The sequence below is a fragment of the Phodopus roborovskii genome, unplaced genomic scaffold (assembly GCF_943737965.1).
Source record: "Phodopus roborovskii unplaced genomic scaffold, PHOROB, whole genome shotgun sequence".
Classification (NCBI taxonomy): Eukaryota; Metazoa; Chordata; class Mammalia; order Rodentia; family Cricetidae; genus Phodopus; species Phodopus roborovskii.
In genome coordinates this window covers 19159209-19180154 of record NW_026126514.1, presented here as the reverse complement: position 1 = coordinate 19180154, position 20946 = coordinate 19159209, and the positions used below count along the sequence as shown (strand labels likewise).

General features: G+C 39.3%; 1 protein-coding gene across 1 annotated transcript in view; it reads right to left on the bottom strand.

The window, feature by feature from the left end:
- Positions 1-20946, bottom strand: part of Arid4a (AT-rich interaction domain 4A) — a 68854-nt gene that overhangs the window by 32233 nt on the left and 15675 nt on the right. The window contains exons 6-11 of the mRNA XM_051195954.1: positions 17991-18070; positions 17812-17906; positions 16373-16505; positions 12267-12346; positions 11337-11413; positions 9853-10019 (exon numbers count right to left, since the gene is read on the bottom strand). Coding sequence (XP_051051911.1) covers positions 9853-10019; positions 11337-11413; positions 12267-12346; positions 16373-16505; positions 17812-17906; positions 17991-18070 — 632 coding nt within the window. The remainder of the gene's footprint in view (positions 1-9852; positions 10020-11336; positions 11414-12266; positions 12347-16372; positions 16506-17811; positions 17907-17990; positions 18071-20946) is intronic.

Genomic DNA, 20946 nt, shown 5'->3' with positions numbered 1-20946 from the left:
CCCAGCACTCGGGAGGCAGAGGCAGGCAGATCTCTGTGAGTTCTAGGCCAGCCTGGTCTATAGAGCGAGTTCCAGGACAGGCTCCAAAACAATACAGAAACCCTGTCTCAAAAAAAAAAAAAAAAAAATTCTGTGTTCTGTGAGGAACCAAGCCATGAAATTGTAAGTGCAAGTACAGTTTTAAGATATAAAAACAAAATCAATATGACATTCAATTTACATATACCTACTTTCTTGAAATTTCCACCAAAAATGAATAAGCTATAAACAATGTCTTACATTTACCTGATTGTTTTTGCAAAAATTAAAATTCTATAATCTCATAAGGAATTCTTTGCCACAATTTTAAGAAGCTGTGTTATATATACTATAAAATGCCTTCCTGTGCTAAAAGCTGCCGTTTGTCTGGGGTTCAGATCTGCTACTGTGATTTGCTGTCAGTGTCCACGCTTCCCACCCCCTCCAGCTCCTCCTTCCTGATTGGGAGCCAGGGCTGCTACACTGTTCAAGGGCGCAAGTGTGGGGAAAGGCAAGAAGAAGAAAGGTGGAGGATTCTCCAAACTGTCAGACTTCTTCCCTTCAAGTAATTAAGCATCCCAAGAGCAACTATACACTCAGTCAAAGGCCAGCGCAGGGAGAGGACTTTAAGGACACAGACGTTACACGTACATGATTATAGTTTAAGAAATTTATAATGTTATGGGGCACCACTATTTTCTACTTAGCATTAAAAGTGATTGTTTATCTACACTGTCAGATTATGATTTTTCTGACAAGAGGCATTATGTCTTCAAATTAAGTCCAAGTATTTATTAACAGTAACCATAACTTGGGAGCACACAAGAACACTGGGGATGAACATGAGCGCATATGACAACTTTTATGTTTTTGTTGCTTTGATTTTGGCAGAAGAGGCCAATACCATAACGTGGCTAGTGTAGAGTAAGGGACCCGAGATGGAATGAGCAGCTCTGCTGGGGTGGAGCTGCCTTCATAACATCGCAGAAAGCCTTTTTGTATGGCTCATAATCCCCGTACAAGAAGCAGAAGATGGATCTGAGGGACGCTGTGATCCAAAAAAGACAATGTGCTAAATAAAGAACCAGAAGTTGCCAGTGCACACACCTTTAATCCCAACATCTAGGAGGCAGAGGTGGGTGGATCTTTTAGTTCAAGGCCAGCCTGGTCTACAGAGTGGGTTCCAGGACAGCCAGGACTATATAGAGAAACCTTGTCTCAAAACAAAAGGAAACCAGAACTTGATGCCATAGTAGATACAAGTTGTCCAACAAATTAGATTCATGTTTCTAAAGTTCCCAGCCATGAATGAGACTAACAAATTGGAAAGGAAAAGAAAGTCATCATAACATTCCAGAGGGAAGGGAGGGTGTTAATGTTAGTCTTGCCTCTGGTGGAAAGATCACCTCTGCCTGAAGGAGAAGGGAGAGAGAGGGAGGGAGACAAAGGTGAAAGGTATTGTTGGTTTTTTTTTTTTGTTTTTGTTTTTTTTTTCCTTCAATTCTTCTGCATGCTACAGTGGCCAGGAAGCCTATGGCCTATGAGCTTTGCTACCCTGGCTACTTACTTCATTCCCAGCTTTAATCTCTGATGAGTGGCATGGAGTTGGACAACCACTGTGTGATGAAAGGACATTGTTGCAACAGAGCTGAGAAGATTTTCTTCCGTGTTTCACACTGGCTGCTAAAAACTAATGTTCTGCAACAAAGCCCAGCGAATAAGAAAAGAGTGGCTGGACACGCTCCTGAGACACAGGTGACTGGCAAAATTGCTCACCTGCACCTCCTTACACATATATCTGGAAATGAATGCTCACTCAGAAATGCCATAAATTCTGGTGACAAATGGACTTTATACCACTTCATTGGGCAGATAAATACAATATGCTACCTTGTTTTTGAGACAGTGTTTCCTTCTGTGATCTAGCCTTGCCTCAAATTAGTGGCATTCCTCCTGGCCAAGTGCTGAGATTACAGGCATGTGCCACAAATAAAGGGACACATACCTCAGTTTTGCTGTTAAATTTCCTAGCTAGCAAACCTACTTTGCAGGTTGCAAACCAAGAAGGTACCCAAACTATCAAAATACATACGGAGGCTGGCCTGGAATCTGTAGCTGCCTTCCTGCCTCTGCCAGCTAGAGTGCTGCAATTACAGGTGAGCACCACCACTACTTTAGCCTTCACTGTGTTGGCCCTGTGACAGCTAACAGTGAGAGGAGAAATGGGAACACAAGGCCACCACTTAACTCACACCCAGTGATGCAACAAGGCGCTTCCGCAGGATCTGAGTGGTGGCTGGGAGACACGGGACACAGGGAAGTGAGAATAGGGATGTGGACAGGGGTCAATTCACGAAAGCCAGATTTCAAAGGCCATGGATGGAAAGACATCAAACAACAACGACAACAAAACAATACAAGAAGCTAGTGTCCGGCCAGAAGTTTGTAATTGTAGTGGGCCAATTATAAACAAGTACTGTTAGAGAAGAATTCTTTGACAAGGTACAGAAAACTATCTGAAATTGGACAAAGGAAAAAAATTATTTAAAAACTACAAAAGTATGAAAGATGAGAGAGACTACTTAGAGTTCAGTGTCTTTAAGAAGAGCTATTTTGAAGAAAAGAAAAGTTGTGTCAAAGATTGTTCTAATTAACCTCCAAACAACGTCCAACACCTTATTTCAAACAGTAATTTCCTGAGATTTTACATAATCCACATGTATTAATTTATTCAGAAACTAGGTGATAAGGGTTTAATATGGGCCAGGCTCTCACTGCTAGCTGCCTGGGTACCCTGGGGAGGATGGAAGAAAAACAAAGTCCTTGGCACACCTTGGTTCCACTTACAGCATAGGAAAAAAGAAACAAAAATCTGTGCTTGTAAAGCCTCAGTCTAAGTGTTCTTGAAAGAAAAAATAAAAAATAGAGATGGTTCTCTTAAGTGTAGGTCATTGTTTTAAAGGAACCATGGAGTAATATGTCTAACTTCCATCCATAATCACACACATACAATCACTTAGACATACATACATACACACACACACACACACACACACACACACACACACACACACTGGTAAGAGGGTTATGCAGTTTTCATTTAAAAACCAACAAATCTGTAAAAGTATGCAGAAAATTATTTGGGTTAGTCATCATCACCTGCTCAAACTCGTTCCACTACAGAGCTAGGCATTCTAACATTGATAAGAAAGGGGGATCTTTCTGGTAGCAAATGTTCTATGATAAGAAAGGGGGATCTTCTTGGTAGCAAATGTTCTAGTAGAACAGATACATTCCCAACACCTCAGTGAAACAGTTAATAAAGACTGCAGAGAGACAGTTCAGCAGTTAAGAGCACTTGTTACTCTCGCTGGAAAAGGGTTTGGTTCCCAGTGTCCACAGTGTCTCACAACTATCTGTAACTCCTATTCCAGGGGTGTGATGCTTTAATCTGACATCTGCGGGCACCAAGCATGCACACAGTGCACAGACATACATTCAAGCAAAACATTCATACACATAAAATAAACAAACCTACAAAAAAATTAAGGAAAGGCTTAGTACAGTAATATGCACCTGTAGCCTCCACTATCAGGAGGCAGAGCCAGGAGAACTGTGTCTGCACAGGAATTCAAGGTCTGCCTGGGCAGCACAGCAAAACCCAATCTCATACAAGGAGAGGGAGAGGGAGCAAGGGCGGGTTTAACACCTTGGCCTCTGATGACACTGAAGAAGTAAGTATCTGCAAAGTCTCGAGCACAGATGCTGACAGTTGTACAGGGAACAGCAGGACACAGCTCTAATCCCAGTGCTTGGGAGGTAAAGGGAGAGAGGTTCAAGGTCACTGTCAGCACAGAGGAAGTCTTGAGGACAACCTCAAGAGCTCCTGCCTTAAGCACATATGAGCAGGTAAGACGGCTCAGCGGGGAAGAGTACTTGCTACCAAGCCTCATGTTCCAAGTACAAACCGCAGGACCCACATGGGAGGAGAGAACTGACTTTCTCAAGTTGTCCTTCAGCCTTGAGACAGACTCTAAGGCACATAACTACCCCTTCCACCCAAATAAATGCAAACACAAATGAATTAAATTGGCAATGTTTGTGTTAGGTCCAAGAGCCTTGACAGCAGTGCATTACCTGAATAAATAAACCTGGAATAAATGTGACACTAAGTAATGCTGCTTTGAAAAAGAGATGGCATTACATAACATGCTTTAGAAATATTTCAATTCAAAAAGCCAAAAACCACAACCTCTTTTGTGCCCTAAAATTATTTTATTCCCAAAGGGATCACATGTAGTTTCTGTTTTTAAAAAACTGACTTGAGATCTAGTGCAGAGAACAGAATGGGGGAGGGTAAGTGTGGACATGCCAGCAACTTAGGTGCCAGTGCAGTAGCTCAGCAAAGACAGGGATTGCCTGGACTTTGGTTGGCAGAGTATTTACGGAAAGAAACGGGCAAATAAATTAAGGAGCTGTGCAGGTTAGTAAGCTTATATATCTGAATGCATTTAGTGGGGAGAGCCAAGAAAAGAAGCAAGACATCTTCCATGTATTCCATGTGTCTAGCTTAGGCAACTGGGTATGGTGCTTCTACTAAAATAAGTTAGAAATGGCCAAGGAAGGACAAAGGAGGGTCCATGAAGCTGTGTGCATACTTACACACAGTTTGAACACTTACAAATTAGAAGAAATTACCATGGTCAGTTTAGTGTAAGTGACTGTAGCTAAGAGACATTTGAGATGTACATACATATAGATTCAGAGTTCTATCACTTGGCTGGGAAGTAAACCAGAAAAACGAATGTCACATCATGACATCTACTAAGGAGTAAGATGAGATAAGACACACTTTTGCTTGGCTGAAGGTCTCTGGTGACTGTCAGCAAAGTTGTTCCGGCCGTGATGACAGGACAAGACACACTACAGCAAGAGAATGAGAGGCAGGGACAGCGTCTGTAACTGAGCAGCCTGGCCAGAGGGCAAACACAGCCAGCAGCAGAGGGAACCAGCCCTGCGGTGGGGGTCGGGGTGCAAACACAATGGGATGGGTTCAAGGAGCAAAAGAAAGCTATGAGCCAAGACTTCCTGATCCAGAGCAGACCCTGGGGACCTGGCTCTCAGAGGATGACACACTGTCCACTGTTCCTGAGAAGGAGGCACGCTGTAGGGTGTAAAGCTACGCTCCTGAAATGTATCGTTTAAAGTCAGGGCCCATTTGAAGCTTAGGAGTTTCCTTCCAAAGCCGGAGTGGAGACAAGGTAATGTTCAAAGATGACTTGGTTACAAACACTGAGTTGACGACAAAAAAAAAAAAAAAAAAAAAAAAAAATAGTTTTTGTCACACCTGATCCTAAAATTTACAGGCATACCATCCTTCATTGTTACACACATGTAAAGCACTTCTAGGTGCCCAAAGGATGTGATATAGTTACAGTGAGACAATGTTTTACACCCTAACAACATCCTCCTTAAAAGAATTACATGACTCTACCAGTTACCAGTTAACTAAACTTATTTTCCATTTGAAATTGTGATAACCCTGAAGATATGATACTGGTGCCACCATCAAGATTTGCATATATCACTCAAACCTCCTGTATGACCACAGATATAAAGTAATATTACATAAAATATTTTAAAAATATGAAAAATACAACTGTATCAGAGGCCTGGAGAAATGGCTCCAAGACTAAGACCATTGGCTGCTCTTCCGAGACCCCAGATTTGATTCCCAGCCATCTGTAGCTCCAGTTCTAAGGAATCTGACACTCTCTTCTGGCCTCCACGGTCACCAGGCATGAAGGTAGTGTATAGACACATGTAGATAGAACACCCATACAAAGTAATTATTTTGAAAGTGTAGCTATATTTACGTGAACAAATATATAAACCTCATTGGTCTCATTAGGTGAATATGGTGTGGTTCAAGTTTTAAGCTACAACAGTGAAGATTTTTCAAAACTCACTAGAATTTCAAAAAAGTTTAAAAGAATATGTGTATGTCCATTTTGCCTGTAAGTATGCAAGTGTACCACATGCATACAATACCCGGGGAGGCCAGAAGGTGGCACTGGATCTCCTGGAGTTGGAGTTACAGATGGTTGTAAACTAGCATGTAGGTGCTAAGTACCAAATTGAGATCTTTTGCCTGTCCCCTTTTTGCTCTTGACCCCTGAGCCATCACCCAGCTAGGTCATTTTTGTTTCCTTGTTTAGTAGTCTAGATTTAAGCAAGTTGTTATATTTGAATGTAACCAAGTATCTAAGTTATTCATTGAAAGTCAGTGTTTCAATCTATTTAAAAGCTTAGTTTTATTGGAGTTATTTGATATAGCTGTAATAGCTGTGTTACATTTAAAAATCTTTAGCTTTTTAAAAATTTAAAAATCTGACAGCTTTCCTGAATGATTCTGAACAATAATCAACAAATGCCTTTAATTTACATGGCTATCGACTGACACAGGTGACATCTGATTTATAGACCAGAAAATTAATATTTGTATTTTCAGGAATTAAAAATCTCAAGCACTTATGATTTTTACAAATATGGAAAATGATCTTGGGTCCCAAATGTAATGATAATCCCTAGGAAATTCTTAAGATTGGAGAAATGAGTGTATCAATACCTTATACTAAAAAATACTCTTATAAAAACTTCATTCATTTTCATTTCCATTGCTAAACATGAAATCTGATACACAAAGCTGATTTATAATGCCATGATGACTTAAGCTAAAACTAGTTAAATTCCTCTTGGTAATTAACTTCTAACTTCTCACACTTAGAAAACTCCCCTATATTTATCCAATATAATCACAAGCCAAGAGAAATGAATAACTGCTATCATTATTTATATTCATCTGGACTTTCCAATAAATTCCTAAGCTCAAAAAATTTAGTAATGTATTTTCTAATATAAAATTTGCTTAAAAGAATTTTCTTAATGCAGACATTTAAGTAACACCCACAAAAATAACCTCTAGGCCTTTTCCAGCATAATGATCTATGTGTTGCGGTTAACAATACAGACAGTAACTACTCTGTCAGATCCTCTTTCCAGACACAGTATGAGACATAGTGTTTACACTCAAATCCTAAAGTAGCATATGAGGAGGAAATAAAATATTAATTTAAAAAGCTACTTCTCCATAATAAAGCTGTAGAACTGCAAATCTTCCTGCTCCCACTTATGTCTAAATACCCAAGCACGATGGACAAACAGAGAGGCCACTGCTCATTCGCACTGCAGAAATAGCTAACACTTGTATGATTCTGCTGCATACGCTGGCTTGCTAGCCTGTACTGGGTGACAATACACAGTGCTGTTTAACAGCTTTCAGAATGTTACAAAAGGATCTTTAGACCCTTGTAAAGCAACATTCAGTCTTCCTAAGAAGTCCATTTTCAATACATCTTAGGGAGAATTGTGATCTGTAATGTAATACAACAGCTTAGCCTTAGTGGTGTAGGAAAGGCCCATAATGACTAAGCCAGGTAGGCCCTGGCTTATCAGATTATTCACTATATACTATACTCAGGTTTCTCCCTTTGCTGTGTATAGTTTAAAGCATTTCTTCATTAAGCAGCGTATGAAATGTTTTAAAATTATTCTTCAAGACAAGTTAGAATGATTCAGCAACTAAAATCTCAAATCTAAGAGCAAAGAAAATGCAGCTGATTTTTCTCTCTAACAACCCAAATCTCACTCAAGAAAACCCACTAAGGTGGCCAGAGAGCTAGTTCATAACAAGTATATATCAATTATGAAAATGAGCATCTAAAAAATAATTTAAAATGAACTGTATAGACCATGCCTACATTTTGTGATTTTTTTTTTTTGCTGTTATTTTTTAGTAGGAATAAAGCAACCATGCTCACTAAATTTTAGCAAGTTCATAAGTAACATACTGTAAAAAGATACTGTTTTTCTAAGTGTCCTATCTTTTCATTTTTCTTTACTATTACCTATAAATAATAGCCTCTGTTCTATTCATTTTTCTAATATCTATCACTCACAGCCTGAATGAAATGCTACAATATTAGAAAATTAATCACTGTAACATGAGCATTATTTACTCTTTTACAGGCACCTTCTGCAACTTCTTACAAAGCTCTTTTTAGCCTCTTTGTTTAAAATTTCAGGGTCCTTTTTTTTTTTTTTTTTTTTTGAGGAGTAGGTAAAATGCATTCTGGAAGGGACACCAATTAAAAGTATTAACAAAAATAAAGAGACTAACCCTTTTTCAGCATTTGGCAATATAAAGTCCTAATTGATGTTAAATAAAAATACAGAAGCTAAACCACAGACTGTTAACAGTTCACACCCTAAAAATGTGGCCTATTTACCCTGAAACACACAGCCTAAAACTAAATACAGATAAAATACAGATATCACATCTAATATTCAATTTTTAAATCCTGAATTTTACCAAACTGTCTCATCATTGTCATTCCTAAAGCTATCTCATGTTTGAGAAAAATACCCTTTACCCTCTAATCCTCTAAAAATAGATTCCTACTGTCTCTTTTACAAGAAACAATTACGCTTGGTTATAAGCTCAAACATATCAGCCTAAATGTTTACTTAATCCCATTTTTGGCAATCAAAACAATAACTAAATATTTTTTTAAAAAAAAAAATCTTACCTATGTGCTGCATTTCCTTTCAAATGCAAAATGGTTAGCTTCCCCTCCTACTTAGTCAGTGCAGGGTCTGGACATGCCAGTCTGATTGGCAAATATCTGCTGTCCTTCTTAGGACACAGCATCCGCAGGGTTATACAGCACTACTTACATTCTCTTCCACATAAAAATCAGACATTACATGAAAGGAAAAGAAAGACAGCCCATTTCAAAGCGGCTGGCAAACCTCCATTGGCAACCTGCCAAGCCTCTGCTAAACCTTCCTGTCTTTCTGAGCATGCTCACTTAAAACCAACAGCACGTTACTATGGCAACTCTGTAGGCAGCCTGGAAGTATGAACCGCCATTCTGATTTCAGAGTGTAAAAAGCCAAATGCTGCAGGGGAAGTCAAAGGAAAGAACTAGCATGCACTCTTCCTCACACAATCCAGTCATGGCGTTCGAAAGGCTCACATCCATGCATTTAAACAAACAAAAGCAGCCCACGTTTTCAGGGAGGATTTTTTTTTCATGCTCAGATAGGTCTTCTTTTTCAATAAACTCATCCTCTTTGTTTTGCCTCTCAACAACCAAAATTACACTAGAAAATTCATCCCATTTAACAAAACACTGGTGAATAAACAGACAAACACCATGTGAGCAACCATGGTAACTCCATCATTCTGTGAACATCACAGGAAAATTACAAAGAAAACCACTCATGATAGAAATCCAATCCAATCCTGTCTATGACTTGTGGAGATGCCAGATGAATTTTTCTTTGTGTATAATTAAGATATTTAGCCCCTAGAAGGTTTCTAAATTAGGAGAAACAAGACCTGGGTTCAAATCCCTCGGCGCCTCAGTTTAGCCATGCCAGCAGAAGACAGCAACTTTCTGACTCTGGTGGCACCCCGAAAGCAGGTGATAATTACTTCACACACTGACCCTGGACACACAGAAATACCTAATCTCCCACCCCCAATCTTCTTGATTATCCCTGAAAAGAACTTTTGGTAACTTCACACTGAAAGCTGGTCCTGATTTATACACTGCTATGAGACAAACAGCCACAACTCCTGAACCCAATTATGCTAAGAAATGCCTCCGACAAAAACAAACAATAGAGAATTTAGACAGAGAACAAATCCATGGAGGTAGGGTAGAAAGCAAACTATATATATTCCATGCTGCACGGAATTGAACCTACTGTTTCTTCTTCTTCCTTTTTGACCTCTTTTTCCTTCTCCTCTTCATTTTCCTCAGCTGGGCAGTCTTCATCATCGCTGCTGGATGACTCAAGGATTTCACTTATATCCATTTTCCAGTTATCAGGAACGATCCTAGCTTTTAAGAAGACACTTGCTCTCCGAAGCCCTGAAAGGAAACATGAACTTCAGCTGCTGCCACAGAATGAATAGCATGAATTAAGAGAGATGCATGGCACTCAGGGTCAGAAAGGTCAATCCCAATTCAGCCATCATTCATAAAATGATACAGGAAATCTGAATGTTTCATGAGTTAGCAGATCATGAAGATTTTATAGCAAAGTTTGTTTACTGCTGGTGCAGGGTCTCACTATGTCACTATATAGCTCAATCTAGCCTTGAACTTGTCATCCCCATGCCTCCACCTCCCAAGTGAAAAGATGTCTGGCAAAGATTAGAAGTGGTCTTTTAGAAAAAACATTTATATTTATGTGCATGAGTGTTTATTTTGTTGTTGTTGTTTCTAGACAGGGTTTCTCCGTGTAACAGACCTGGCTGTTCTGGAACTTTCTTTGTAGACCAGGCTGGCCTTGAACTCACTGAGATTCATCTGCCTCTGCCTTCTGAGTGCTGGGATCAAAGGCCTGTGCCACTACCACCTGGCTGTGCATGAGTCTTCTACCTGTATATATTTATGTGCTTACTTGGGTCCACCAGTGGCATTAAATCCCCTGGAACTGAGTACACATGGTTGTGAAGTGCCATGTGAGTGCTGGGAACCCAACCTGGGTCCTCTGCAAGAGTAGTCTTAACCACTAAGCCATCTGTCCAGCCTCACTATTGGATATTCAAGGTCAGAAGGTGTGGAAGTACACGCCTTTAATCCCAGCCCTCAGGAGGCAGAGGCAGGGGGATCTCTGTAAGTTCAAGGCCAATGAGTTGGAGGACAACCAGGGCTATGTAGAGAGATACTTTTTCTGCACCCCTCAAAATGAAGAAATAGTGCCAGGCAGTGGTGGTGCACACCTTTAGTCCCAGCACTTGGGAAGCAGAGGCAGGCAGCTCTCTGTGAGTTCAAGGCCAGCCTGGTCTAAAGAGTGAGTTCTAGGACAGCCAAGGCAACACAGAGAAAGAGAGAGAGAGAGAGAGAGAGAGAGAGAGAAATACTAATGACCAAACAAACAAGGTTAAATTTACAAAATCCACATGATAAAAATGCCATTAAGAAATAGTGTGTCCACCATATTATATGTTCATACCCAGGAACCATGCAACAGAGCAACAAGAGAAAGAAAAAAGCAAAACCACTCATTATGTTTTAAGGTAATGATTTTGTACTGGGCCACATGGAGCACATAGACCACAGGCTGGATACAGGATTCCAAACAGTTAATATGGCAACAGAGGACAGTCAGTATTATTCCACTGGCTATTATTTGCACACTGTCCCATCATGAAATAATATACAGACTCAGCTGTCTTTTACCTGGCTTCCCACAGAACTCAGATTCTGGTAGGTTGAGAATGTCTAGTTCCTGAATGTCCTTTCTTGCTATAGAGTAACTGCAAAAAAAAAAAAAAAAAAAAAAAAGGACAAAATGGGGAGAATTACTTATTAAGTTAAAAAAAAAAAAATCGCTTAAAAGTCCATATTAATACATAATAAGACCTCAAAAATCAAAGTTATTTTGGCCTATAGTGTTTTAAAAGTTGTAGGCCATGAATATCCTGACCCTTAATAAAGTACTGGAGGTAATACAGACGAAGCTAGTATATTTTAAGTTCCATGTTCATCCCATGTACGTTAATCTGTACATCATTAATGTACTCAAAGCACTTTTATTTGAGAGCCTCAAATTCACAATGCTCCAAATATACAACCTTTTTATAGACAATAGAATTTCTATGAACATAGTCATTTGAGTACTTACAGATTTGAGTACTTACAGTACCTATTTTGTTCAATATTTCCTAATTTTTGTTGTTATCATTATCATATATATTATGGTATATTTTTCACAGAGAATAATAAATATATATGTAATTTTACTACATTCTCTGAAGAAAACCAGGAAATTAAGGGAAAGTTTCTAAAAGTCTGTTTTTTTTTTTAAATAAAAAGTCAAAGTAATTATTCTACTAATAAGTCTATGAAGAAGTTTCATAATTCATAATAAATTCCAGAATTTTTCAATTAAAAAAACTATATGCACTCTATTTACAAATAAATGTCTTAAACTATTCTCACTTATTTTTGAAATTTTTATATAAAATTTATCAGCTAAAAGCACCCTACATAAAAACTTAAAACACACACACAGTAAGTAGCATCTTCTCAACTCCAAGTTAGTGCTTTTATGGTTGGTATGACTGTGTCCCATCCCCATCAAGCATTACTGGGTATTTCTTTACTCACAATTTAGAATCAGTAAATGATCGAACTAAACACTGATCCTTTTTCACTGTGACATCATCATTGCAGCTGGGAGAGATGACCTGGAATACAAATTCAGAAGCTACTGACTCCCCTTGCTCAGAAAACAAAAGCAAAAACATTTATTTTCTAACAAAAAAAATTTTTTTTCCCAGTTCTAATCATTTAAACCAGGCCTTTTGTATGTTAGGGAAGCACTCACCCACTGAGTTAACCAGGAACATGTTCAACCTTTTTCTTAGGCCTATTTGTTTGTGTGCAGGGTAGGGAGATTCGGAGCACACCAGGGCGCTTACATAGGTTAAAGTACAACTTGTAAGATGTGGTCTCTCCTTTCCCCACCTGGGTCTCCAAGGGGTGACTTGGACAGCTCAGCTTGTCACAGCCAGTGGCAAGCATCTGTATCTACTGAGCTATTTCACCAGGCTCAAGAATGTAATTTAAAAATAACCCAGGGCACAGGGGGACTCAGAAGCTGAGTGAACCCACATGACCCAGGTCCTGTTCCCAGCGCCCACATGCTGGCTCACAATTGTCTGTCGCTTGAGTTTCAGGGACTGTGACACCCTCTTCCAGCCTGCACAGGTGCCAGCCAACATGTGGTACACAGACATGCATGCAGGTAAAACACTCCATACACAAAGAAACAATTTAAAAATTAAAAAAAAAATTCTGGATCTGCTAATGTCTCAAATGCATTATATTTTATAAGAAATAGCTCAATTGCTAGTAGCTCTTATTATTAATAAATTACAAAATATTTCACTATTTTTAACATTGTTTTTCTAGATATTTAACACAGTCCTTAGGTTATATAAAATAAACAATGAATTATAATTTAAAATACTATTGCTTTAAAGGTTCTAACCTAAATAAAACATTTTATTACATTTATTTGTGTGGGAGGGCACACATGTCACAGCATTTTGTGAGGGTCAGTACTTGTCATCATACTTTCCTTCCCCCACTGGGGCAGGGAAATCAGGATCAGGCTGCAGGCTTGGTGTGAGCACCTTTACCCAACATAGGAGGATCTCACAGGCCCAAGACTTTACTTTGTATCCAAAACAGTCACATTTACAGATATATGGCCTGTTCTCTATTTCTTTCAGGTAGGGACTCCTGTAACCCAGGCTGGCCTCAAATTTACTATCTAGACAAGGATGACTGACCCTATATCCTTGTCCTTCTTTACTAAGGGACCAGACTACAGGTGTGAGGCGGCATGGCTGGCATAAATTCAAGACCTGTGATAGAAATCTGGCACATTACAGTTTGGCTTTTATTTAAATTAGTGGTAGTGGTAAAGATGTTTTCCCTTTGAAACAGGGTCTCACCATGTAGCTTTGACTAGCTTGGAAATTATTACGTAGACCAGGCTGGCCTCAGGCTCACACACAGAGATCTGCCTGTCTCTGCCCCCAGAGTGCTGGGATTAAAGCGATGTGCCACTGATTTGTTTTATTATTTTTCAATTGTGTGTGCACATGCACGCACTCAGAGGGAGCAGAGATGTCAGATCCCTGTGAGTGCTGGGAACCTCCCTATGTGCTCCTCTGCACGGGCAGCATGTGCTCTTAGTCGCCGAGGCCTCTCTCTAGCTGCTCATTTTTCAAAAGATACCTGACATGCATCTGGTTTTTAAAAAACCTTTTTTTATCAGGGCATGAACAATTCTCAATTCGTCCTTAAAAAAGACTGAACAAAGAGCTTTTTAGTCTAGCCTTTGAAAGTAAAAAAAAAAAAAAAAAGCCTTAACAGTGTCATTATCAAATAATCTCTGTACACTATATTAGAGCTTCATATTTTACAGCCTGAAGCTGAGTGGGTTGCTCACTCCTGGAGTTGCTGAGACACACTTACCCATGATCCCCTTAATAATAGTCTCTCAATCAAGCCCAGGGCCTGGGACATTGCAGGCAAAAGCTCCATCTCACAGCTACACTCTGGCTCCCTATTCTATTTTTTTGGAATGAAGTTACATTTAACATTAAATAATAACATACTTTATGATTATCATATTCAACACTATAGAGCCAGATTTTTAAATATTCTTCTATGTTTTGTTTTACTTTTTTTGATGTTTTATTTATTTTTTGAGACAAGGTCTCATTATGTAGACCAGGCTGGTCTTACTAGGCTAGCCTCAAACTAGCCTAGTAAGAGATACACCTGCCTCTGCCTCCAAAGTGCTCAGATTAAAAATGTGTGCTATCACACTGGGTTGTTTTTGTTTTGTTTTTCAAGACAGGGTTTCTCTGTACTGCTTTGGAGCCTGTCCTAGAACTAGCTCTGTAGACCAGGCTGGCTTCGAACTCACAGATATCTGCCTGTCTCTGACTCCCCATGTGCTGGGATTAAAGGGGTGTGCCACCAATGCCCAACTTGGGTTGGTTTTTAAATATTCTTATTGATCACTCTTTGTTTTTTTGTTTTTTTGGTACAGGGTCTCATGTGGACCAGTCTGTCCCAGAACCTGCAATGTAACTGAGAATTACTCTGAACTTACAGTACTCCTCACAAATGTTAGGATTACAAGCATGGTCACACCTTACACCAGACAGAAATACATGTCCAGTGGATGCTAGGTGCTAGTATCCATCAGATAAGTAGAGTAGTTGTGCTTATCCACAAGAGTCATTAGTGTGGTGGAGGGGCAAACCTAAGATACAACACACCCCACGTTGGGAGGATGATGCAGTGGTACACCAGCCACAGGACAATAATAAAGGACAGAGTTGACCCCAGCAGGCCAGAATAGGTGTAGCAGCAAAGTCTTGAAGGATGAATAAACACAATTCCAAGCCTTATTACATCACCTATAAAAGAATGGCCTCTATATTGATTCTTGTTACTTCCAGTCTAACAAGGGAGCAGACTGCCTTATGAAAACTCCCAAACATGAAGTCCAAATAGCATTCTTTTTCAAAACTATCTGCAGAATTATCTCCTAATATTCAGATGACCATCTGAAGACCCTTCTGTCCCAAGTGTTAGTTATATTTGCCGTTGCATTCTATTCTCCCCTAACTCTCATCTAATAGTCAAAGAGGATCTCAGTGAGATAAATACCACTAAGCAGTCTTTTCTTCATAAAATTCCCTCTATTGCTCATCTATCCTCATTCTTTCTGTGTATGCAAAACTGTCACCTTTAAAACTGAAGGGAATCTAAGTGCATCTTTCCTTTCTATTATGTCCTTATTCTAGTTTATGTACCAGTACTAAAAAATTACTATACAACTATTTTGTCTTCTTTCCTTCCTTTCCTCCTCCCCTCTCCTTCCTTCCTTCCTTCCTTTTTAATTTGAGACAGGGTTTCTCTGTTTAGCAGTGGCTATCCTGGAACTAGCTCTACAGACCAGGCTGCCAGGCTGGCTTGGAACTCACACAGATCCACCTGCCTCTGCCTCCTGAGTGCTGGGATTAAAGGCACACACCACCACTGGCATGCTGACAAGCTCTATGGTATAACAAATGGCCTCCACCTCCTAGGCTAAAACAAACTTCCTGTTTTAGATTCTGAGAAGCTGGGATTACAGCCATGCAAGCCCACATCTGACTAAAAATTGTGGAGAACAGGATTATTGTCAGAGTATCACTAAACGTAAATGATTCCTCCTAAAAACTTAGGTCTAGTTAATTAGTCTGAATGCAGTAAAGAATTAAGATACTAGGTATGGTGGCTCACACCATGACACTACAGCTTATGACACTGGCACAGGACTGCTATGAATTTGAGGCCAGCCTGGGCTACACAGTAAATTCCTGGCCAGTGTAAACTACAGAGTGAAACAAAGTAACAATAAAAAGAATTAAGAGATCAACCTAAAACTCTGAAGATGTAAAAGGGTAACAGGACATAATGAAGAACACATCAGAGGGAAAAAAACCTGAAAGATGTCAGTAAATGATAACAAAGAATGGATGACAATGGCCAGTTTCTGTAGACCTGAATTTTAATTTTTAAAAACATAATAAAATCTTCACTTAATGTGTAACATCTCCAATATATTTAAAAATAGGTTTTTCAAACCCACCTTCAACAAGAAATACAACTGACTAACTTTGCAATGACAGCTCACTTACCAAAGCAGGGTACCATTCCGTCCTCTCTGCTGTAGAGACCACACGTACAACCTTTCCTAATAATCCATCACTGAGACGCCGCTTATCTTCATCTTCCTCTTCGCTGCTTTCCTCCTCCTTTTCATCTTCAGTGCTAAGAGTCAGAACACCCTGGTTGTTATGCTAACATAAACCATAACTGGGTACAATCAGAATGCTAGCACCGACCGCTACATGTTCAGCTTGGTTCCTAAGGCTGCCTCTCCATTCTAACAGGGGTTGAGGAGAGAGACACTCTCTGGCCTTGACCTCACACAAGTAATCGAGCCACCTTAGTAAGTTTTCACTTCACTTGGTCAGCAAATACCTGGACTCGGGTTCCTATGACATGCCAGAGAAGCCTGTCACCAATGCACTATTTTTGGGATTTTGTTTATTTGTATAATCCTAATCTATGAATAAAAACACCTGAAAAATCTGCATTGAAGCCCAGTCTACAAAGCAACTTGGCTGTACTCTTAAATGACAGTATTATGAAAACTAACCAAACAAAAAGCTAACAAACGTTTCCAGATTCAAGGCAACTTACAGACCAAATCAAGGAAGTGCAGCACAAGAGAACAAAAAAGGACAACAGATGCACCTTGAAATGCCGACAGCAGGGGGTAAGAGGTTTGTCTGCATAATGTAAACTTTGTAAGCCAGGCAGTGCAGACCTGTAGGCTCAGTACTGTAGATGCCAGGCAAGATGATCATCCTGAGTTTGGCTGAGAGTTACACATTTTACTTATGTGAAATTGAATTTTCTGATTTTGATATTAGTTATTTTACTTAAAGGCAAAGGATTATTGTGCTCCCTGCTTCCTTTGCAGTACTCAGTAAAATAAGATTCTAAAACTGGCTGGGCAGTGGTGGCATACACCTTTAAACCAGCACTTGGGAGGCAGAGACAGGAGGATCTCGGTGAGTTCAAGGCCAGTCTGGTCTACAGAGGGAGTGCCAGGGCAGCCAGGGCCACAAAAAATTTATAAAATAGAAAACGAATTACAATATATATAACAAAAAATTGGAAAGATAAGGCAACAGGCCGAAAGTATTAAAAACTGGGTAATCTAGACAAAGAACACACGGAAACCCTTGGTATTATTATTTTTATGGTCAAAATTGTTCTTAAATAAAAAGATAAAAAAAATTACAAATAATTATTCAGTAAAGGAAAATCATACCAATTAATGATGTTGTCAAAGCAAACTGAAAGAGTCTTTTGGAAAATGGAGTTTTGATAACATCTGGGCAAAGTAATGGGAGTAATTAAGAATCAAGTCTATTGAGGATGAAATGTGCTCCTTATAATATGCTATGGAAATGTTACCCAACAGAACACAGCCATTCTGGGAAAGTGAACTGTGGAGGGCGCTAACACCATCGATAGATTCACTAACCAAACATGAAATACTCACATAGGAAGTGACGACCTCCTCCCTCTGTTTGTCTTCTTTGCAATGACTGGTGTTCCAAAATGCTCTGGGTTTGTTAAAGGAAGCTGGTCAAGCGTCTGCAGAAGAGACAAATGAATTCAATTCACACTTCAATTCCCCATCAGTCACTGTAGTTCACAAGTCAACCCCAACCACCTCACCTCACTCTCGGCAAAATGTCTCTCCCCTTTCAGGCAAAGCGAGGTGCGCCTCAGAGTTCTCTCGTCTCCATCATCAAACACTGCAATAAGCAAAAGATGTCTAAGAGTCTGTGCACATCAATTTAATTAAAAGAAATTAAATGTAAACAAAGCCATTACTGCATATTTTAGGGCTTAATACTCATCATTTTGTAGCCATTTCTCAAAACCTCCTAAAATGAATATACCACAGATGTCATTTTACAGATGTTGAACAAACACAGGTTAAATGGTTGCCCCATAATAAACTGCGAAAGTATCCCCACGTGTTTTCCAATGTCTATACTGCAGAATCACCCTCTTTGTTCAACACTGACCCAGTCAAAGCACAAATATAAAACTAAGTTCTAGGCTAGCCAGGGCTACATAATGAGATCCTGTCTTAATTTAAACTATACAGATGTATACACTCAAGTGCTTTTTATATTTGTTACTAAATTTTACACTTTTCTGAAAGCCACGGAGAGCACAACATAATGGATTTACTAATCCTAACAACTCCATAGTCAAAAGTGTAAGAGATACTCCAGGTACCATGGTGGCATGAAAATAAATGTGGGGTAATCCCAGCATTCGGGAAGCTGAGGCCGAAAACTGCCCTGACTTCCAGGCCAGCCGGGGCTACACAGCAAGAATGTCTCAAACAACAACAAATAATATGTTCTCCCTAAGTAGCTGCTTTTTTAGTTCAGACTTACAATATGGCATATCAAGTGAAAACTACGATTTAATCATTTCTGAAACATTTGATACCTGCTAAAAAACATCATTTGCATAAATAATTCATTGAACATTTTATCACAGCCCCAAATTATTAAATCTGATTATTATATAAACATAAATACAAAAGCATATTACAGAAAAATGGCAAGGCTGAGACTCAAGGCAATATTAATCATTCTAAGTAGATAAAATACGTATATAATCCCTAGCCTCAATATTTTAGAATTCAAAGAAACAGATAATCAATGGGAATATAATGTAATATGCTACTAAGTATAGAAGACGCATCAACACATTTTCATAAAATTGATTGATACTGTAAGACAATAAAATACCTAAAGTAAGTAATTTCCCCAATAATACTAGTATCATTTACTAAACTTCAACCCCATCCTAATCCACAAAACAGTATCTGAATGCTAGAAATCACAACCTTCTTTTTATAGGTAAATTTAGAATTGGCTACAGTTTAATTAAAAGGACCAAAGACACAGCTAGCTAACTATGAGGAAGAAGCATAAAACGAACTTGCATCACCCTAGATGGCCTATTACACACTTGCCTATTGCTCCTAGGCTTGTTACAAGGAAGGAGGAAATCAAAAATTCAGAAGAATACAATTATTGGTATATATGTATACAGCAGTTATGATGGAACAAAATATTTCACACAATGAAATAAAAACTTTTAAGTATACCTATTTTAGGTATAATCATTTGTCCTTTAAATATCATTTACTTTTACTTACTTAGCTGACAAATCAAACTACAAACATTTACATATACAACACGTTTTGAAATATGTGTGAACAAGCTAGCATGTTAGCACATGTATTACCTCCCATTTTTTTGTGGTGAAAACTTTTAAAATCTGCTTAAGTGCACTGTCATTAACTACTGAGCACCTCTTTAATATATTCCCCCTCCTCAGCCCTTTTGTTTTGTTTTGGAGCAGGCTCTTGCTCTGCAGGCCAAGCTTGACTGACTGGCAAGCCCCTACCTTTCCCTGAGTGCCAGGAGTATGTTTCTCATCACATCCCATCCAGTTCAGCTCAAATGAAATCTGTGTCATTTGACTAACCCCTCCCAGCCCCTCAGCCCTCCCTTCTACTTTCCTTGTTTTAACCTTTTCAGATTCTACATACAAAGGAGATGGTGCAGTATTTGATTTTCTGTGTTGAGTTTATTTCTGTTAGCACAGTATTCGTCATCTCCAGGTTCATGTGTGCAGTTGCAAGTGAAAGACTTTCCAGTTATGAAGACTGGCAACAGACCACATTCTACTCGTCATCCTCTGGATACTTAGATAATTTCATATCACCACTGGAGCGGGGGTGGGGGGGTGGCTACAGTGAACACAGGAATACAAAAGTTCTCTGATGCACTGGTTTCATATTTCTTAAATATAAATCCAAATATGGGATTTCTGGATACATAGAAGGTCTGTCTATTTTGTAGTCAAGTGTTGCCAGTAGCCCACACCTATAATCCCAAGTACTCAGAAGGCTGAGGCAGAAGGATTGTGAGTTAGAGCCAGCTTGGGTTACATAGAGATCCAGTCTTGAAAAACCAAAGCTCAAGTTTTAGTTTTCTGAGGGACCTCCATATGTTTTCCATAGTGGTTTTACTCACATTCTTACCAACAGTAAGGAAGGGCTCCCTTTGTTCACACTCTTATCCATGTCTTGTCTTTGTGATAACAGCTATTTTAACAAGTATGAGATGACACCTCATGATGGCTCTAATTTCCGTAATGATCGATATGCAGTCATACATAAATTAGTAATGGGAGTGTATCATGAGAAACACATAGCTGTGATTGCAACACTGTGAGATCATCACAGTTAGATAGGACAGCTCGCCACACCTAGGTGATACTGTGTCACTGCCCTTAGGCTACACACCAAGCATACTACTGTACTACAAGGCTTCAAAAACATAATCATAAGTATCGATAGATTTAAAATTTAAGCACAGAACAGGAACAGCAAACACACAGTACAAAAGATAAAATGGGAGATTGGAGAGACAGCTTAATGTTTAGGAGCACTGGCTGCTCTTCCAAAGGACTTGGGTTTGAGTCTCAGTATCCACATGGGCTTACAACCTTAACTCCAATCCCAGGGGATCTGACACCCTCTTCTGGCCTCCTTGGAGGCGCATGTGGTACACAGACATGCAGGCAAAACACCCAT